Here is a 19,602-nt window from a genome sequence, read left to right on the forward strand (position 1 = left end):
ATCGGAGGCCATGCTGCATCTCCCCTCCCCTCGGGAAGCCGCTCTCCTCCGGACCACCTTTAGTTTTAATTGGCAGACCAGGAAAATTAAATATCTAGGAGTCTTCCTCACTTCCTTTTACAATCTCCTCAATCAGGAAAATTTCCCACCCCTCTTCTCTAGGATGCAATCTGATCTGTCCTCCTAGACCCGCCTCATTATCTCTGGCTGTAACTTTTCCAAACATTAGCGGTCGCTGCCCCCTTTTCCCTACTTGCTAATGTCCAGAAAGCCCTCACTCGGTTCATTTGGAACCACAGACTCCCTAGAGTTTCAGCCAATGTCTTCAAAAGACCCATTCCTGGAGGGGGAAGGAGCCTCCCCGATATTAAACTATTCTATCTGATCTCCCATTTTTCTCAAAATTTTTTATGCCCCTGCGGTTTCCACCTCTGGCTTGATATAGTCGGCCCATTGCACCTTGCCCGACCTCTCTTCTTCATGGGGCCTATCCCCTCTACATCACCCTCCTTTTTCCACACTACTTCCCACCATTAAATTTGACACTAAGATTTGGGATTCCCACTCTTTCAAACTCACTACTATCCCCCCTGACCCGCATTTGGTACAGCCCTGTATTGCCCACCGGACTCTCCGCATCATGACATCATCTTTGGACCCGAGTTGGCCTCAAATTTCCAACAGATTTCTCCAAGCAGGGCCGATGACTTCCCTTAGCGAAACCCATTTAAATTCTTTCTTTTTTTTTTTTTAATCATCAATTTTTATTAAGGTTTTAAGAATTAGGAAAGGAGGGGTACAGAAATAAAAAAAAGGGGGGGAAGAGGAATACATAGTGATGAGCAGACTTAACATTGTATATCACACCATACGATATATGTACCAAATTGGGATAAGAGACATAGTGCTAAGGCTTAGCTCAGGGGTGAAGGTAGCTCTGGGGGGGTCGGAGTAAGAAGGTTGTGTGTTGTTGGGGGGTGAATTAATCTAGAAACTTCGCCATCAGTCGTAAATTCGTGCCAGGCCATCCACTTAACAATTGGAGAAGACGGTGACATAGAGTAAGGAGCATCTAATGGTCTCCATTTTTAAAACTAAAGTGGATCTTTGTCTGCGCAATTGCCGCCCTGGTGGCTACTAAAATATGGCCCCAGATATATCTTTAATGGTTGGCAATTGATCAGGGTATAGATGGAGGAGAGCAGCAAGAGGTGTCGGGGTTAAGGATATAGAGGTAACTTTCCGTGCAAAGTTGAATACCTCATGCCATAAAGGCTGAATAATAGGGCATGATCAAAACACATGTATGAGATCCCCTACACCTCCACAATTGTGCCAACACAGTTTAGATTGGTTAGACCATATCTTCTGGAGACAGGCTGGGGTGAGGTAAGTACGATAAAACAATTTATACAACATTTCCACATGATTGGTACATTTAGATACAGTAGACAAATTGCTATATATATTATTTCCCACTGAGCTGTGGAAAAGGAGGTTTTGAGATCCATTTCCCATTTAGTTTGGGAGGTGTGTTTAGGAATGGTAGATAAAGAGGAAAGATGTCTATACCAGAAATTAATTCCACCCTTATTGTTACCCTTAGTCAGTTTGAAGTAGAGAAGAGAAGGGGGTGGGTGGCATGGACCATTCTGACAGTGGAGGACCCCGATCCAATGTCTCAGCCGCAAGTATTTGTAAAAATCTTTAGCTGGGAGGGCAAACTTATCCTGTAGCTGTGCAAAAGAGCAGAGGCCCCCAGGGCCAAATAGCTGCACTAGGGATGAGAGACCTGCCTGGATCCAACTAGTGATGTCAAAATCAGAAAGAAATGTAGACACCGTGAGGAGGGAAATGTTACTAGTTGGAAGGGTAAATTCTGTAGAGGAGCCCACGGTTCTGTCCCAGACTCTTAGAGCGTCTACTATAGATGCTAAGGGGTCAGGCAGGTGGGGCCTCAGATTCTTAGGGAGCCAAATCAAATCTGCAATTGGGCATGTATTGTATAAAGTCCTTTCCAAATCCACCCAGGACTTATGGGAAGTCGGAAGAGACCAGTCTCTAATTTGAGATAGGAAGCAAGTCTCTTGATATCTGTTCAGATCAGGTAACGCTAAGCCCCCCAGATTTTTGGACAAAGTCAAAGTCTGGAGCATCAACGTATGGAATGTGGACATGTACCTTTTTGGGAGAAATGTAGGGAATAGTTCGGAATAGATACATAAGTTTGGGTAGAATCATCATTTTAAAGGCTGCTACTCGACCCAGCCACAACACCTCAAATGTCATCCATGAGGTAGTGAGCTTATGGAGCTGAGTTAATAATGGAGGATAGTTGACTTCAAGTACGTATAAGAACTTCACAGGGACGTGGATTCCTAAATATGAAATTGCTTTCTCCTTCCATATATACTTAAATCTAGACTTCAAGCGGGATAAAGAATCTGGCGGTATATGTAATGGCAATGCTTCAGTCTTTGTTGTATTACGTTTGTAGTAGGAAGCCTGAGTATATCTATTCAGTATGATGTGTAAAGGATCAAGTGAAGATTCTGGCTCCGAGATTAATAGTAAGACGTCATCTGCAAACAGGCACAAGCTGTGGGAGGCGCTTGCAAGGTTAAGGCCTTTGCAGGACTCCGATCTACGTAAATGCTCCGCCAGAGGCTCAATTGACAATACATATATAAGGGCCAATAAAGGGCACCCCTGTCTTGTCCCATTGGTAATGGGAAATGCGTCATATAGAAACCCGTTGCTCAAAACCTTGGCAGACAGGCCGCGATAAAGCACCATAATCGCCTGTAGGATAACCCCCTGGAAACCAAATTTGATTTCATAAAGCTCCAATGCAATCTGTCAAATGCCTTCTCTGCGTCCAGAAAAAGCATTAGCAGCTCAGTGCAGTTTCTTGAGGCGTATTCGACAAGGTTTAGTACTCTTCTTGTGTTATCTGGCGTCCCATCACGAATCCTACTTGATCAGGGTTTATGAGGGATGGAAGAATGGGGGCAATTCTATTGATGATCAGTTTTGCATAGATCTTAAGGTCCGTGTTCAGAAGCGCAATTGGTCTATAATTACGACACTCTGATGTGTCCTTCCCTGGTTCGGAATAGTTACAATCCGAGCCTCCAACATCTCCTCGGGAACCCACCACAGCCTGTGCCTTCTTTGAATAAGGTGACTAATATGGGAACAAGATGTTTCTGAAACACGGTGTAAAAGCCGTTAATATAACTGTCTGGGCCAGGAGCTTTCCCTTTCGGAAGTTTTTTAATAACCTCTCTCAACTCACTAGATGTCCATGGGCTATTTAAAGTTTGGAGTGTGTCTGTGTCCAAGGATGGGAGTTGTTGGTGTTGGAGGAAGTCATGGATGTCAGTTAGGGAGAGCTGCGGGACGCTAGGATCATCTTTAAGATTATAAAGGCCAGCATAGTATATTGCGAACAGATTAGCAATATCTCCAGGGTTTGAAAATTTTAATCCATCGGGACCAGACAGATGTCTACTGCGGTTTCTAGCCTGTTGTCCTCTGAGTTTCCACGACAACATCCGCCCTGCCTTATTTCCTGTTGTATAAAACTTATGATGAAGACGTGAGAGAGCTGCCTGGGTACGTGACATAAGTAGCTGCTGAAGTTGTTGTCTAAGCTGGATCAACTAATTTTTTAGTGTAATAGAGGGATTGATTTTGTTGCTGTTTTCTAAAGCTACAATTTTAGATTCTAAATCACTCTGCATAAAGGCATTGGCTCTTTTGAGTCTAGCACCCGTTTGAATCGCAGCCCCCCTAAGAACTGCTTTAAGGACACACCAGTGCGTGAAAACTGATGTATCCTCTGTAGAATTATTTGCCAGGTAGTTATCTATTGACTCTTGAAGGGCAGTCTTGCCTTCGATAGAGGAGATAGGAAGGAAATCTCCAAGATCTTGGTGGACAAGACTGGGCAGAGGGGAGCCAAGATCATAGGAGTGGAGCATGGTCAGACCAGGTAATTGGGAGTATCGAAATGGTTTTGCAGTGTTGGAGAGAGAGCCCATTTGTCTGTGAGTATGAGGTCAATTCTGGAACAGGTATTATGTACCTGAGAATGGTAAGTAAAGTCTTTCTGTCCTGGGGACAGTGCATGCCATATGTCGCACAAGTCATTTTCAGCCAACAACTTGAGGAATGAAAGGGAGGGGCCACCAGAATCTGAGGATATGTTGACTCCAGGCGGGTAAGTCTTATACAGTGTGGGATCTAAGACGAAATTAAAATCTAGTAATATCAGGCTGCCAAACCAAACTTTCTGTAATTCTTTAAACAGGGCTTTCAGAAAGGTATTTGACTAGAATTAGGGGCATAAAGGGAGACAAAGGTGACCAGCTTATTATCTAAATGACCAGTTAAGATAAACTATCGTCCCTGTTTATCCTCCAATTTCTGATGCAACTTGAATGTGACTCTGGGGCTGAATAAAATGGCAACACCATTGCGTTTGAGTGGGTCGTTAGCTGAGTAGCAAATGGGGTAGTGTTGATCTTCAAAGATAGGGGGAGCTCTTGAGCTAAAATGACTTTCCTGCAATGCTACTATATCGGCTCTATACTTACGAAACGTATTAAGTGCTAAATGCCTTTTATTCTGGGAATTGAGACCACTTATATTCAAAGAAAATAGTTTAACCATATAGAACTAGGTAGGTGCATATGCAAAACCTCAAAAAGGAGCATTGGTAGGGAATATTGTACAATTGAAAAATAGGTAGGTGCATCGTTTTTGTCCGAGAATACTCTCTGTTATTGGGGAGGGAGGTGAAAATGACCAGGGGAAAAAAAAAGGATAATGGAAAAGGGGAAAAAGAAGAGCAAAAAAAAGGGGAAAACACACTAAACACAGAAATTGGGTTAGCGTATTTACCGCATGAGGAAAAAGGCGGAAAAATGAGTAGCATGTGAATACAGGGCAAACAAAGGGCAAATAAATACAACAATGCCGAACAACATGAAAGGTACTTGAAAATTAGTACTCAACTTAGAACAACTAATACATTGCTATTTAAGGGTGGGGTTGGACGGTCAACCAAACCGGAGAGGGGGAAACCAAGAAAGTTTTAATAAACAACATGCTATTAGAAGACCTGTGCCCCAATTCGCTCAGCCCACCGCCAAAGCCCACCAAGTAAAACACTAAGCATAGAAACCATATTAAAACTTGGAAAACTCCTGGGCCCTGGGGTTTAGAAAACATACATATAAAAAACAAGGGGAAAGAACCTTTTGCTGCGATAAGAACCTTATCAACATTTGTATTAGATAATACCTATATGCAAAGAAACAGTCTGGCAAGTCCATCTGCGAATCTCGCGAGGTAAGCAAAGGGTCCTTTGCTCGTAGAACTCAGGTCAGTAGGGATGCGTGGTGGGCGTTATCCAAGAGTTCCAAGAGGGGATCTCACGTAGGTGAACAGTCCAACCCACCCCATAAAAAGAAAAAAACAGCGATATATAGACCAGCCTGATCTATTACTAGGTCAGTTATGAGCCACCGTCGACCAATCAGATTGGATCCGCAGTTGTGATTGAGTGAGGTTAGAAGAACAGGTGATGTCCCAGCCTTTTATCAATTGAATGCCTTCTTCAGGGGTGCAGATGATATGCATGGAGTTATTCTTCTGAACCATGAGCTTTACTGGGAAACCCCAGCGATAGAGAATATAATTATCTCAAAGAGCTGTGGTGACCGCTTGGAAGAACCGTCTCTTAAGGATAGTTGCTGCAGAGAAATTCAGAAACAGTTGCAGATCTACCAGTATGTCTGCATGTTCTGTAGCTCTCGCTGATCTCAACAGTTGTTCTTTGATGTGGAAGAAATGCACTCGGAGTAGTGTGTCTCTGGGCAGTGAACGTTCTTGGTTTGGGAAGACGATGGATCCTATCAATCAGGAGATCTTGATCTGAAGCTGCAGGGATTAACTTATGAAAGAGTGTCAAAACATAAGATTGTAGATCTGTGTTGGTTACAGACTCCGGGATGCCTCTGATTTTTATATTATTGCGTCGAGAGCGGTCTTCAATATCTGCCATTTTATCTTTAAAAGAATCAAACTATTGGCGCATAGCTTCATGGGCATCTATCAAGGCATTGTATGAAGCCACGACCTCTCCCATTTTCTGATCAAGATGATTAGTACGGGTTGGGTACGGTTTTTCCATTGGGAAAAACACGACACCCACTTCACCTTCAGATAAAAAATGAAAGTGTTAAAATCCGATGTAAATATTAATAGACTTACCTTTAAACCGACTGTGCAGATCACCAAAGGAGCAGTATGCTGACTGCAAGTTATTTCGAATGAAGAGCTGTCTGGCACTACGGTTTACTGTCATCGCGACTTCTATTAATCTGAATTTAAAGCGGCAATGTCGGGTTAAGTGTTTAAACACTTAACCTGCGAGGGCCCGACATTGCCGCTTTAAATTCAGATTAATAGAAATTGCGGTGACAGTAAACTGTAGTGCCGGACAGTCGGTTAAATAGTAAGTCTATACTTTCGTTTTTTATTTGTAGGTCAAGTGGGTATCGGGTTTTTCGCAAACGAAAAACCATACCCGACACCTTTATTTTACACACCAGTATAAAACATATCATACACTATTATTTGTTATGTACCATAAATACACTATTATATATTTAATATACCATATAATACACCAATTTATATATACCATATAATACACCATTATAAAGCATATACTTCATTATATATTATATCCCATATAATACTTGATGAATCTGATATTTTATGTTGTTTTTGTGCTAACATTTTGTATCATGCATAGATATTTAGCTGCTTTAGAAATGTAATTCATTTAATTGCTGAAAATGCAGTTTTGTAGATAAAAATAATTGGCAGATCTGGCCTGTAGGAGGGGGAGTCGGTTGCATACCACAGAAATATGTGAGAAAAAACAATCACAGCATTTTCATTATACTGCTATAAGCTTATGATGTATAACTATGTTCTATACCATATAATACACCATTATACATATTCTATACCATGAAATACTCCATTATATATCATATACCATATAATACACCATTGTATATTCTATACCATATAATACACCATTTTACATATTATATAGCATATACTACTCCATTATACATATTATATACAATAAAATACTCCATTATATATCATATACCATATAATACACCATTTTATATTCTATACCATATAATTCACCATTATACATATTACATACCATATAATACACCATTTTATATTCTATAGTATATAATACACCATTATACATAATATATACCATATAATACAACATTATACATATTATATATACCATATAATACTCCATTATACATATTCTATACCATATAAAACACCATTATGTATAATTAGATCTCAGTAGGTATTCTCTGACATTCATCTACAACAGATCATATTACACACAATTACTACTACTACTTAGTACAAGTAAGGGAGTGTTGAAACATAAGAGATAGAATAGGTGAGACTGTCTCAGGGTCAGACTAGGCTGATATAACAAGAGGCAGCTGCTGGGTGCACAATGATTACATTAACATAATAAACATTTCTTATTGAAATACAGTACAATTATTCTAATTCATTGTCCTGCAAATATACCCTAACACAGCAAAATATCTAGGAATCATGAAGTGATGTGTTGTGAAATGAACTATGCTCCAAAAAACTGTAAATATATCCTGTGTATTATATTACTGTACACTGTATTCACTGCTCGATCTGGAGAAAACAGAAGGAAATAAAGTACACATGTAGTGGAAAAATAAGTGTCCTCTGTGTATGAGAGTGGCGGCCATTTTCTTGTAGCTACCGTATTTTAATTCAGCAGTAAAATGCAGAGAATGTCTTCTTATTAACAGAAACGGACTGATTTGCAACAGTTTAATCACTAGAGTAAATAAATTACTTTTTTAGTGTCCTCGCTTCGGTTGAGCGGCGGCCATGTTGTTATAGTCTCCCAGACGCCGCACTGAATTTACATCATATCATCTGGTGACTTCGGGGGACGCTGCGGAGGGGGCGTGGTCACAGTCTACCGACGCCATTTTATGTGATATTAAGGGAAATATTCCCAGGTAACGTATTATATACATATTATATTATATTATGTTATTATTATTATATAGAGGGGAGGGGTCTGTACAGTGATATATGAGGAGGAATAAGACAGCTCCCAGCACACACTGTGTATTATATACATATTATATTATGTTATTATTATATAGAGAAGAGGGGTCTGTACAGTGATATATGAGGAGGAATAAGACAGCTCCCAGCACACACTGTGTATTATATCCATATTATATTATATTATGTTATTATTATATAGAGGGGAGGGGTCTGTACAGTGATATATGAGGAGGAATAAGACAGATCCCAGCACACACTGTGTATTATATCCATATTATATTATGTTATTATTATATAGAGGAGAGGGGTCTGTATAGTGATATATGAGGAGGAATAAGACATCTCCCAGCACACACTGTGTATTATATCCATATTATATTATGTTATTATTATATAGAGGAGAGGGGTCTGTACAGTGATATATGAGGAGGAATAAGACAGCTCCCAGCACACACTGTGTATTATATACATATTATATTATGTTATTATTATATAGAGAAGAGGGGTCTGTACAGTGATATATGAGGAGGAATAAGACAGTTCCCAGCACACACTGTGTATTATATCCATATTATATTATATTATGTTATTATTATATAGAGGGGAGGGGTCTGTACAGTGATATATGAGGAGGAATAAGACAGATCCCAGCACACACTGTGTATTATATCCATATTATATTATGTTATTATTATATAGAGGAGAGGGGTCTGTACACTGATATATGAGGAGGAATAAGACAGCACCTAGCACACACTGTGTATTATATCCATATTATATTATGTTATTATTATATAGAGGAGAGGGGTCTGTACAGTGATATATGAGGAGGAATAAGACAGCTTCCAGCACACACTGTGTATTATATCCATATTATGTTATTATTATATAGAGGAGAGGGGTCTGTACAGTGATATAGGAGGAGGAATAAGACAGCTCCCAGCACACACTGTGTATTATATCCATATTATATTATGTTATTATCATATAGAGGAGAGGGGTCTGTACAGTGATATATGAGGAGGAATAAGACAGCTCCCAGCACACACTGTGTATTATATCCATATTATATTATGTTATTATTATATAGAGGGGAGGGGTCTGTACAGTGATATATGGAGAGGGATAATACAGCTCCCAGCACACAATGTGTATTTGTGACAGGATGGACCTCCTATGCCACCCAGTCTGTGTTGCTGGGGAATGGCTGAGCTTGCCTTCCCACCGCCCCCTTTTTTTATCCCAATTGCGCACCTCTAAATACAGTAGAAGGGGCCAATAGTCTCCTTCATCAGCACCTAGAACCGCTTCCTTCTGGGTAACTCTTGCTGCTATTGCACCTCCTTACTGAAGTCCTGGGCTGGTACCGCTGACCTCTTGCTTTCAGATCAGGGTTGCTGTGGATGATTCCCCCTAGCCTCTCACACTGGCTAGAGCTGCAGGGTAGCAGGCAGAACATTTTATATTAGACACTGGGTCCCAACCTTGGAACAGCCGAATAACGTATTAGAATGGTCTAATCTGTAGGTCACAGGAATTACAGCAGGTAGGTAGGTGTCAAAGCAGGATCTTGAAGCAGTGATGTTTTATTAGCTCAAGCAGTCCTAATAAGGACAGTAACATGACAATTTGAGGTACTAGCGATCCAGAAGCTACAGATGGAATGATACATTACATGGTAAAACATAGCTCTTTTTATACAGTTTTAGAGACACATGTTGGCATTTTGCCCAGCACCCTGATTCTCGTTGGCACCAAAACGTCTAAAATATTACCTCACATATTTAACATCAGGATGTCATATATTCTCTTAACTTGGATTTTTAATGCAATTTATAATTAACAAAATTTACACTAAGCTGTGATTTCCCAAATGACTTGCTGTTTACATTGTTCAGATAGGTTCTAATCACAGGATGAAAAGGTGATGACTCACTGCTGTGTATAAGGGGTTAAGTTAGTCATATTAAGATGAGTCATTACAAGATTGAATATCTCTCTTAATGCATATTTTGTCATATGTATGCACACTTGGAGTAATTGTTCCAAGGTATATACCTCTGTGAGAAATGTGAGCAATTGGTCTATTTGGAAGCCCAGGTAACTGATATAAATCAGGCAATTGCAACATTGAGGGAGATTGCCAATCTGGAGCAGAGTTTATAGCTCACCATTGAGGTGTTAGCTTAGTTGGGTGGAGCAGAGACTGGGAGGATGCACAGGTAGACAGCAGGGTAACAGCACAGTAACAGTGAATTACAATTGGTCAGATTGGACGAAGAGGCGTATTCAAGCCCATTGTGAAATGAATGGACAAAGAATTAAATGGTATTGTGCACCAAAGTATTATTACTGATCATGTGAGATTTATTTGTTCAGCCAGAAGTTGATTGCAAGCAGCATAGGTTGTATAGACCGTTAATGTGTATAGGGTACTGCTGTACCAATCTTTGTAGCCCTGACCGGGACTTAGAATTATTGAGTGCATTGAGGATAAATATTGTGAATCATTTCCAATTGACTACACACACATGGCACCAGGGAAATTGTTTGAATTTATTTGTTAACAGTTACAAGGCAAGCCAGTTCTGAGCTGAGCAATCCCAGCAGATTTGCCAGATTGCATGAAGAAACTGTGTAAGGCAGATCAGAGTTGTGTGAGACTTCTTTCACTAGCATCCAGGGAAACGGTCTCTGCAGCACAGAGGGGACCAAAGTTACTTAGGGACCTAAGCAGATTGTGGTGGTAGGGGATTCAGCTATTGGGAATGTAGATAGGACAATCTGTTATCGGTACCGTGCATGACGAACAGTGTGTTGTCTCTTGGGTGCTCGGGTTGCTGATAGAGACATGCTATAAACCGTCAGATATTAGTATTATTGAGGAAGCCCAACTTCTACAACAATTTGAAAAGGCTACACAACTAGGTCAAGTTTTAATTATGGGGGATTTTAACTATCCGGATATTGATTAGAGTACTGAGACTTGTGGTACAGCTAGGGGCAACAGGTTTCTGAACACACTAATAGACCATTGTATGTCCCAATTAATAGAGGAACCAACTAGAAGTCAAACTATACTAGACCTAGTAATAACAAATAATGTAGATGTAATATCAAAAATTCAAGTAAAGGAGCTATTGGGAAACAGTGATCATAATATGCTCTTATTTGAAATTAGTTTCCAGAAGCAACAATGTAAGGGATCAACTAGGACTTTAAACTGTCCTAGTTGATCATTTTTAATATATTTATTAATGGCCTTGGTGATGGTTTAGTGAGCAAAGTTTCCATTTTTGCAGATGACACTAAACTTTGTAAGGTAATAAAGCCAGAGCAGGATGTGGTTTCTCTACAGAGGAACTTGAATTAACTGGAGAATTGGGCGGCCAAATGGAAGATGAATTGTAAGGTTATGCATTTAGAGAGCAAAAATAAGTCTATAATGGAGAAGGATTTGGGTGTGCTCGTAGACAGTAGACTTAGCAATGGTGCTCAATGTCAAGCACCAGCTGCAAGGGCCAATAACGTTTTGGCATGCATAAAAGGGGGCATTGATGCAGGGGAAGACAGCACAATTTTTCCACTATATAAATTGTTGGTAAGACCTCATCTTGCATATGGAATACAGTTCTGGGCACCACTCTATAAAAAAGATATTTTGGAACTAGAAAAAGTTCAGAGAAGGGCGACAAAATTGATAAAGGTTATGGAGTCATTAAGTTATGAAAACAAGTTAGCCATTTTAAGCATGTTTACTTTATAAAAGAGGCTTCTAAGAGGGGATCTGATTACTATGTGCAAATACATTAAGGGTCAATATAGAGAACTTTCATGGAAACTTTTTTCCCGAATACCGTACATACGAAATGCGGTCACCCCCTAAGGTTAGATGAGAGTAAGTTTCACAACCAACAAAGGAAGGGGTTCTTTACAGTAAGGGCAGTCAAGATATGGAATTTGCTGCCAGGGAAGGTTGTGATGGCAGATTCAATTGATATGTTTATAAAAGGGTTAGACAAATTTTTAGTGTAAAAGAGTATCCAGGGGTATGACTCTTAATTAAAATTAAGGACAGTAGTGGATCCAGGGAGAATTAGACCTGCAATATTGGGTCAGGAGGGATTTTTCTGTTTGAAACAGATTGGCGGTTGCTTCATCTGGATCAATTTCACATATAAAAGAGGGATCGCAGGAGTTCCAGAATAGGTTGAACTTGATGGGCTTGTGTCTTTTTTCAGCCTCATCAATTATGTAAGTTATAAAACAGATCTCCTCCAACAAATGCCTATTGCATCAGATATATATGTATGAATGCCATGTTATTTATATATATCTATGTCAGACATTGCACGGTCACTCTGCATGCATGCTTGATTAAGGAGACATTATTGCAATAAATCAGTAAAGTGAAACCTGGAAATAGTACCATAATTTCTTTATCAACCTGTATATAGGTAATGGTTACATATAGGATAGGGATTGTATTTTTTAAATAGATTGTTGTATTTTTTGTACAATTAACCCCTAAATAAATAACTAAAATGGGCAATTTGTCTTTGTATTGATATCTAACACAGTACACAGGGTTACAGATTAGTGAAGAATACATCCGGGGGTGATTATGTGACGCCCAGAGCCATCCCCTTGTGTCAGGAAGTGTTATGAGCTGCAGCAATGTCCTAATCCACTGCGACTCACTACTGTGTGCGGGTCGCGACTACTGTGTGCGGGTCGCGTCCTGGCCATCTCCATTATTACCGGGAGGTCACTTTCTCTTCATCCTGGCCTTTGTCAAGACAATGGTCAGGCTGCTCAGTGCATGAAACGCTGTGCCCTGGCATGAGAGGCAGCTGGACGCATGCCTAAATATCTAATTAATTAAACAGCCCTTGAGGCTGATTGTGATGTGTGACTCTCTGCAATTTGATTGCCCCCCTATATATAAGGCACGGAGGGCTTAGCCTCCCTGCCGGTTATAGCTTTAAGTTGCTGTTTGATGACCTGCTTCGTTGTCTCCTGAGTTTTGATTGTCTCACCGTTGCTGACCCTTGGTTTTCCTGAACGCTGATTGTTTGCTTGTTGCTCTGACCTTTGGTTAGTTACTCGGATACACCTTGCTCGCTGCCAGCCCTGACTTCTGCCCGTTTCTGACAACGCTGCCTTCTACGAACCCCTGACCTCGGCTACCTCTGACTACCCGCTATCATCTTGACTTCTTTCTCCTATTTCCTATTTCCAGTTGCGCTATGGCCGCCAAGGATAAACTTCTAGTACGCTAGAGCTTAAGACCTGGGGGCATCTAAGTACCTGCGAGCACATAAAGGTCTACGGGATAGGCGGCTACTATAGGTGAAGCCATCTGTTCTAAAGGTTTATCCTGGTGACCGTGAGCCCTAACAGAAATATTGAGGAGGGCCCCGATCCCCATCACAGTGCCTCCATCTCACTCACTGATACATGACAGGAACAATGACCAGAAAATCCTGGAACTCGCCAACATGATGATCCATCTGGTGACTGGAGAGTGACGTTATACAGTAACACCAGGGGATGTATTTGGATGATAACTGTATCACTGTGTGTGTCAATTTCCTATAAAGTATTAGGATATTACTATCTATTTTTCTATGCAGGAGTGGGAAAATATAGAAGGAAACAAGGGTCCGTACAAGGACGTGATGATGGAGAATCACCGGCCGCTCACATCACTGGGTAAGAGGTGACTTTCATGTATTATAAAGGGGAAAGCAGGTTTGAGGGCTACCTGGATACACATATTATCTAATCATCATCTATAAACAATGTTTTCAGTCACTGTGTGTCTTTTGCAGATGGTTTCAGTACCAGAAATACCTCAGAAAAATGTCTCCATCCTCTTTATTCGCAAAGTTGTAATGAAGAAAATTACAGTATCCAGCAGGAGTATCAGGTAGATGGAATTGAGGGTCTCATCAGAATACCAAATTTCTTTTTACTGTATAAGCTGTAGAGCAGTGGTTGGGGTCTTATACCTATTAATATTCTTCTGTTTAATCTCAGTAAAATCAGACATTATGAAAGTGTTATTTTTATTATTTTGTGGTTAATGTAGGGTGCAGAGCTGACTGACATTAAGGTAGAAGATATAGAGGGAGAAGAAGAGAAGTGTGTGAGGAGTGATCAGCAGTGTAAGGAGGAGGAAATCTCTACAGATATCAGCACGGGTGAGTAATTATAGAAAAAAGTTACACATTCTCCTTGTCAATCTCTAATTCTACACCCTCTTCTGTCAGTACAAACTAATTAGGAAAAATCTGATCTGTCTCTGCTTTCTTCCACTTGCTGCTGTTGCCTTGTCTGTGTTCTCTTCTCTGTCCTTATGCTCTCCTCCACTCTGTGCCCTCATCAATCTGTGATGCTTTTTTAAATTTTATTTTATACTTTGCTTTGCTGCTCTATCCTACTGCTCCACTTTCGTCTTACTGCTTGTCCTCCACTTCGGTCCAAATTAGTAGCATGACACTGGCAGTGGAACTATGCTACCTGAGTTTCACCAGAGGGAGATATAGAGGCTGCTTTACTATTCTTTTTTCATTTGCATGCATTTTAATCTGTTGCTGAATTTAAAGACACTAAGCCTGATTCATTAAGACAAGCAAAGCAAAAAAAGAAGTAAATTTGCACCTTAGCAAAATCATCTTGTATTGGAGGAAGGAAAGTAAGTTTAAAATGTGGTAACAGATTTATAGTTGGGGTAGGGCATGTCCTAGATCAACTTTAAATTTCAGTGTAAAAGTAAACTTATCAAGTTTTTGTGTGCTACATTAAAAAATAGCCAGTATTTTCCTTGTGTGCAAAATAATAAACTAATTTGCACATCTTGCATTGTAACTTGGTTCGGCCAGGAGCAAATTTACTCCTTTTTTTTTTGCTTTGCTTGGCTTAATAAATAAGTCCCAATATGTCTATATTCATTTTTTATCCAGTAGACCGACATAAAAGCAATAATACCTCGGAGGGACATCTAATTTTGTATCCAGAATTTAAAATTGAAGATAATGGCATCATACAAGATTCTCCAGAAGAAACTCGCATTAAACGAAATATATATGAAGTTCTTCACAATGCAGATATATCATCCGATCCCTCTAATGTTGAGGAATGCTCTCCAGAAAACTCAGATATTACACATAGTACAGCTCATTCAGTCTTTGTTAGTCATCAGAGAACTCATACAGGTGAGAAAACATTTCCGTGTTCTGAGTGTGGGGAATGTTTTACAGGTAAATCATATCTTATTGTACATCAGAGAAGCCACACAGGCGAGAAACCATTTTCATGTTCTGAGTGTGGGAAATGTTTTGCACATAAATCGAATCTTGTTGTACATCAGAGAAGTCACACAGGTGTGAAACCATTTTCATGTTCTGAGTGTGGGAAATGTTTTACACGAAAATCACATCTTCTTACGCATTACATAACTCACACAGGTGAGAAACCGTTTTCATGTTCTGAGTGTGGGGAATGTTTTACACGGAAATCGTATCTTAATGTACATCAGGGAAGACACAAAGGTGAGGAACCATTTCCATGTTCTGAGTGTGGAAAATGTTTTACATGTAAATCGAATCTTGTTGTACATCAGAGAAGTCACACAGGTGTGAAACCATTTTCATGTTCTGAGTGTGGGAAATGTTTTACACATAAATCTCATCTTGTTACACATCAGATAACTCACACAGGTGAGAGACCATTTCCATGTTCTGAATGTGGGGAATGTTTTACAGGTAAATCATATCTTGTTGTACATCAGAGAAGCCACACAGGCGAACAACCATTTTTATGTTCTGAGTGTGGGAAACATTTCACCCGAAAAGCACGTCTTGTTAAACATCAAATAACTCACACAGGTGAGAAACCATTTCCATGTTCTGAGTGTGGGAAATGTTTTGCACGTAAATCTGATCTTGTTGGACATCAGAGAAGTCACACAGGTGTGAAACCATTTTCATGTTCTGAGTGTGGGAAATGTTTTACACATAAATCTCATCTTGTTACACATCACATAACTCACACAGGTGAGAAACCATTTCCATGTTCTGAGTGTGGGAAATGTTTTGCACGTAAATCGGATCTTGTTGTACACCAGAGAAGTCACACAGGTGAGAAACCATTTTCATGTTCTGAGTGTGGAAAAAGTTTTGCAGACAAATCACAATTTAGTAGACATTGGAGAACTCACAGGTGAGAATACATTTCCATGTTCTGACTAAAATGATTTCTTAAAACTCACATTGGAAAATTCACACAAAAGTGATTTTCATAAGCTGTTAGACATGAAACTAGATTGCTGCAATTCTCGACCACAGAGTTATGGAGGACAATTTAAAGCATCAATTTAATTCCTTCCACAGACATGGGTGGAATGTGTGTAATAAAGATAAGACCTGAACATATTGCTCATTAGTGGAACTTACTGCAGTTTCCTTATTCTATTAAATACTCTCCGTATTAATAACAGAGCAATGTTGTCCTAAGTAATATGTTATCCCGTCAATGGGCTGGTGGGATCCAGGACTCTTTTTACATTATGTTTGATCAAACTCTGTAATTTATGATATGACATGGTTTATATAATTAGTTATGTCTTTGTTAATATCTCACTGGGTCGTCATTTACAAAGATGCCAAAAGAAATCAACAGTGCAAATGCAATTCTGTGCTGCAATGTGGCATCCATTTGTACAGATACGTGTATTGCTTCGTGAATCAGGATGTGTCAGCAGGGGTGCTCTTTATGGGAGGAGCTAATAGGGTTTTGGTGTTCCTTGCTGAATGTGGTCTCACTCATGCACCAGGTATTGTGCCCACATGTGAAAAGAAGATTTTGTCCTACAACGTGATACATTTAAATGAGGTTTTAAAGGGTGAAGAGTGTGTCTTGACAGGGGCTTTCTTGGTTTACCGAGTGAATGCATGGGACTTTTGCTTTACACTTGCTTAGAGATTGCCTAAATCTATATTTCTCTTTCATCCATCTGGGGGACACTGCTTAACCATGGGGTTGAGTAGGGAGGGGAGGAGTCTGGCACCTAAAGAGTTAACTTTCTTCCTGATGACAGCATATCCCTCCCACCAATTCCCCACATACCTCAGTTTGAATTGGGTGCCCTAGGAGAAGGGCTGTGCATCAGAAGAGCTCCTCAGTGAACTCTGTTCACTGCTAATAGGTTTTTTCTTTCTTTTCAAAGTTTGTTTTGTTGATAGCAGCGAGACGCTCTGTTTGCAACAGAGCTGACTCGTGGGGGAAGCGCCTGCTAGCGGGGGTGGCCCCGCAGACAGAGGACGGAAAGCGCTTCTCAAACAGCGGGAAGCAGTCGACAAGAGACTCTCCCCGCTGATAGCAGGATGGGCGCTGCCATTAGGCAGAAAGTGCCATTATTGCTGCCGTTCCCCAGGAGCCAGCTGGAGTGTACCAAGTCCCCTCCTCCTATGGGTGGATAGGGGGAGCTTGAAGGATTGCGCGCTAGTGATAGCGCTGTGCGGGGAACATATTCTAACGGGATTTCCCCTAAATACAGAAAGGGCAGATCGCTGTTAATGAAAAACACAGAAGGAGATTCAAGTGGTAGGGGAATGTGTTTGAGGAACACCTCTTCCCCCCCCTGCTGAGTGAGCATGTGTAAGATCCCTTTTGGTGCCAAAGTTCAAAAGGAGGACAGATGCAGCAGTCATTTGGAGAGAAGTGCACTGTTGACACATATCTTTCACGCTAAGTATCACTTTGTTTCTTCTGTGTATTATAAGACAATGATGTGTTGAGAGAACTGTGTTTAAGGAAAACTATAAAGCTCTCCAAACCTGTCTTATTTAATCAGAAATACTATGATATGTTAAATATCCTAGTCTGTATTTTCTGATAAAGGTTGTGGAAGTGTTTGGGCGTGCCAAACATATTGTCTGTTCCAAATGTAATGCTAAATGGGCCCAGGTGTTCTGTGCTAATTGCAGTCATTACTGAAAAACCTGCTGCAGCCTTTCAGCTTGGCTAATTATACCTTATACTCTATATAGAGGAAAAGGAACAGAAATACTATCTTTTGACTGGTTCATAGATGAATATGTACCTGTATTTTTCATTAACTTTATTCCTCACTGTCCTTAGTCAAGACAGAGAGAGCTCATGGCTGCCAATTGGCTTCGTTTAAACAAAGCTATACAGGTTTGGAGGTACCAGAGACGAAAAGGGTTTTAATCAAACCCAATTGTGGTGCAGAAGCCAGAAGGGTCGTTCAGTCCGGGGCTGAACCTCTGGAGTGTTATAGGGTCACAGGGAATCCCTTGTCTAAGAATGAGTTTCTTGGGACTAGTAAGGGACTTAGCACGCAGCAGAATGTTTCCTCCACAGGACAGGTTAAGGTCCCTGATAGAGTGGATAGGCAGGGTCCTGTCAGGCAAGAAGCTGTCAGTACCCAGGTCTTTGGAGCTGCTAAGAAAGATGGTGACATCTTTCGTGACCCTACCCTACGCATGGATCCACCCCAGATGTCTTTGGTGGGACATTCAGAGGAAGCAGGCAGGGGCCTTCTTTTGTTGGAAGTACCAGCGGAAGAAGTAAGTCCTCAGCGGGTGGTTGTTGGAGGACAACCGAACAAAAGGCAGGGAAGTCCCAGAGTTCTGCACAAGATCAAGAGATCCACTGACAGTGCAGTGAACGTCCTAACAATGCCAGTCTTTCTGGTAACTCCAGTAGGGCTACGGAGCCATCTACTGATCCTGGGACTGTTCTTGCACCTAAATCTGAACCGGCTGAATTTGATGGCAGAGCCTTCGAATCCAGTCTGTGGAAAGCGAGAGGGTTCTCGGGGTGGGGGGGGGGGGGGGGGTGTGGTAGGCACCCTCAGTGCCAGGAAGCCAGTTTCGGCCAGGATCTGCCACCGCATCTGGAATGTATATATAAAATGGTGTAAGAAGAGTGCTTACAGTTCTAGATCCTTTGGTCTGGCTAGATTTCTGCCTTCTTACAGTGTGGTTTAGAGGCAGAGCTTAAACTAGGAACCTTAAAGGTTCAGGTATCAGCTTTGTCAGTGTACTTCCACAATAAAAATGAGGACAGAGCAGTTTAAGGACTATTCCGACCTTTCTCCCTAAGGTGGTCTCAGGTTCCATATTAATCAGGAAATAGTTGTTCCAGTGTTCAGAGAGGAGCCTCGGTCTCCTGGAACGTGAACAAATAAATGTTGGACGTAGTGAGGGCATTACGTATATGTGTCAAGAGATCTGCAAAGATACGTAAGACAGATTCTCTATTTGTATTATTTGACTTTTCTAAGCGGGGATGGCCAGCATCTAAGCAAACTATTGCCAGATGGCTTACCCTGACTATCAGGGAGGCTTATGTCCGTATTAATCTCCCTGTGCCGAAGCGTATAGT

At 40.7% G+C, this 19,602-nt stretch overlaps 1 protein-coding gene across 1 annotated transcript in view; it reads left to right on the plus strand.

Moving 5' to 3' along the window:
- The window catches only part of LOC142150418 (uncharacterized), a 74,540-nt gene extending 57,849 nt beyond the window's left edge, over positions 1-16,691 (plus strand). Inside the window, 2 exon segments of the mRNA XM_075205612.1 lie at positions 15,408-16,267; positions 16,269-16,691. Coding sequence (XP_075061713.1) covers positions 15,408-16,267; positions 16,269-16,442 — 1,034 coding nt within the window. The 3' untranslated portion in view covers positions 16,443-16,691.
- The last annotated feature ends 2,911 nt before the right edge of the window (positions 16,692-19,602 follow it).

Source organism: Mixophyes fleayi, chromosome 4 (assembly GCF_038048845.1).
Source record: "Mixophyes fleayi isolate aMixFle1 chromosome 4, aMixFle1.hap1, whole genome shotgun sequence".
Classification (NCBI taxonomy): Eukaryota; Metazoa; Chordata; class Amphibia; order Anura; family Limnodynastidae; genus Mixophyes; species Mixophyes fleayi.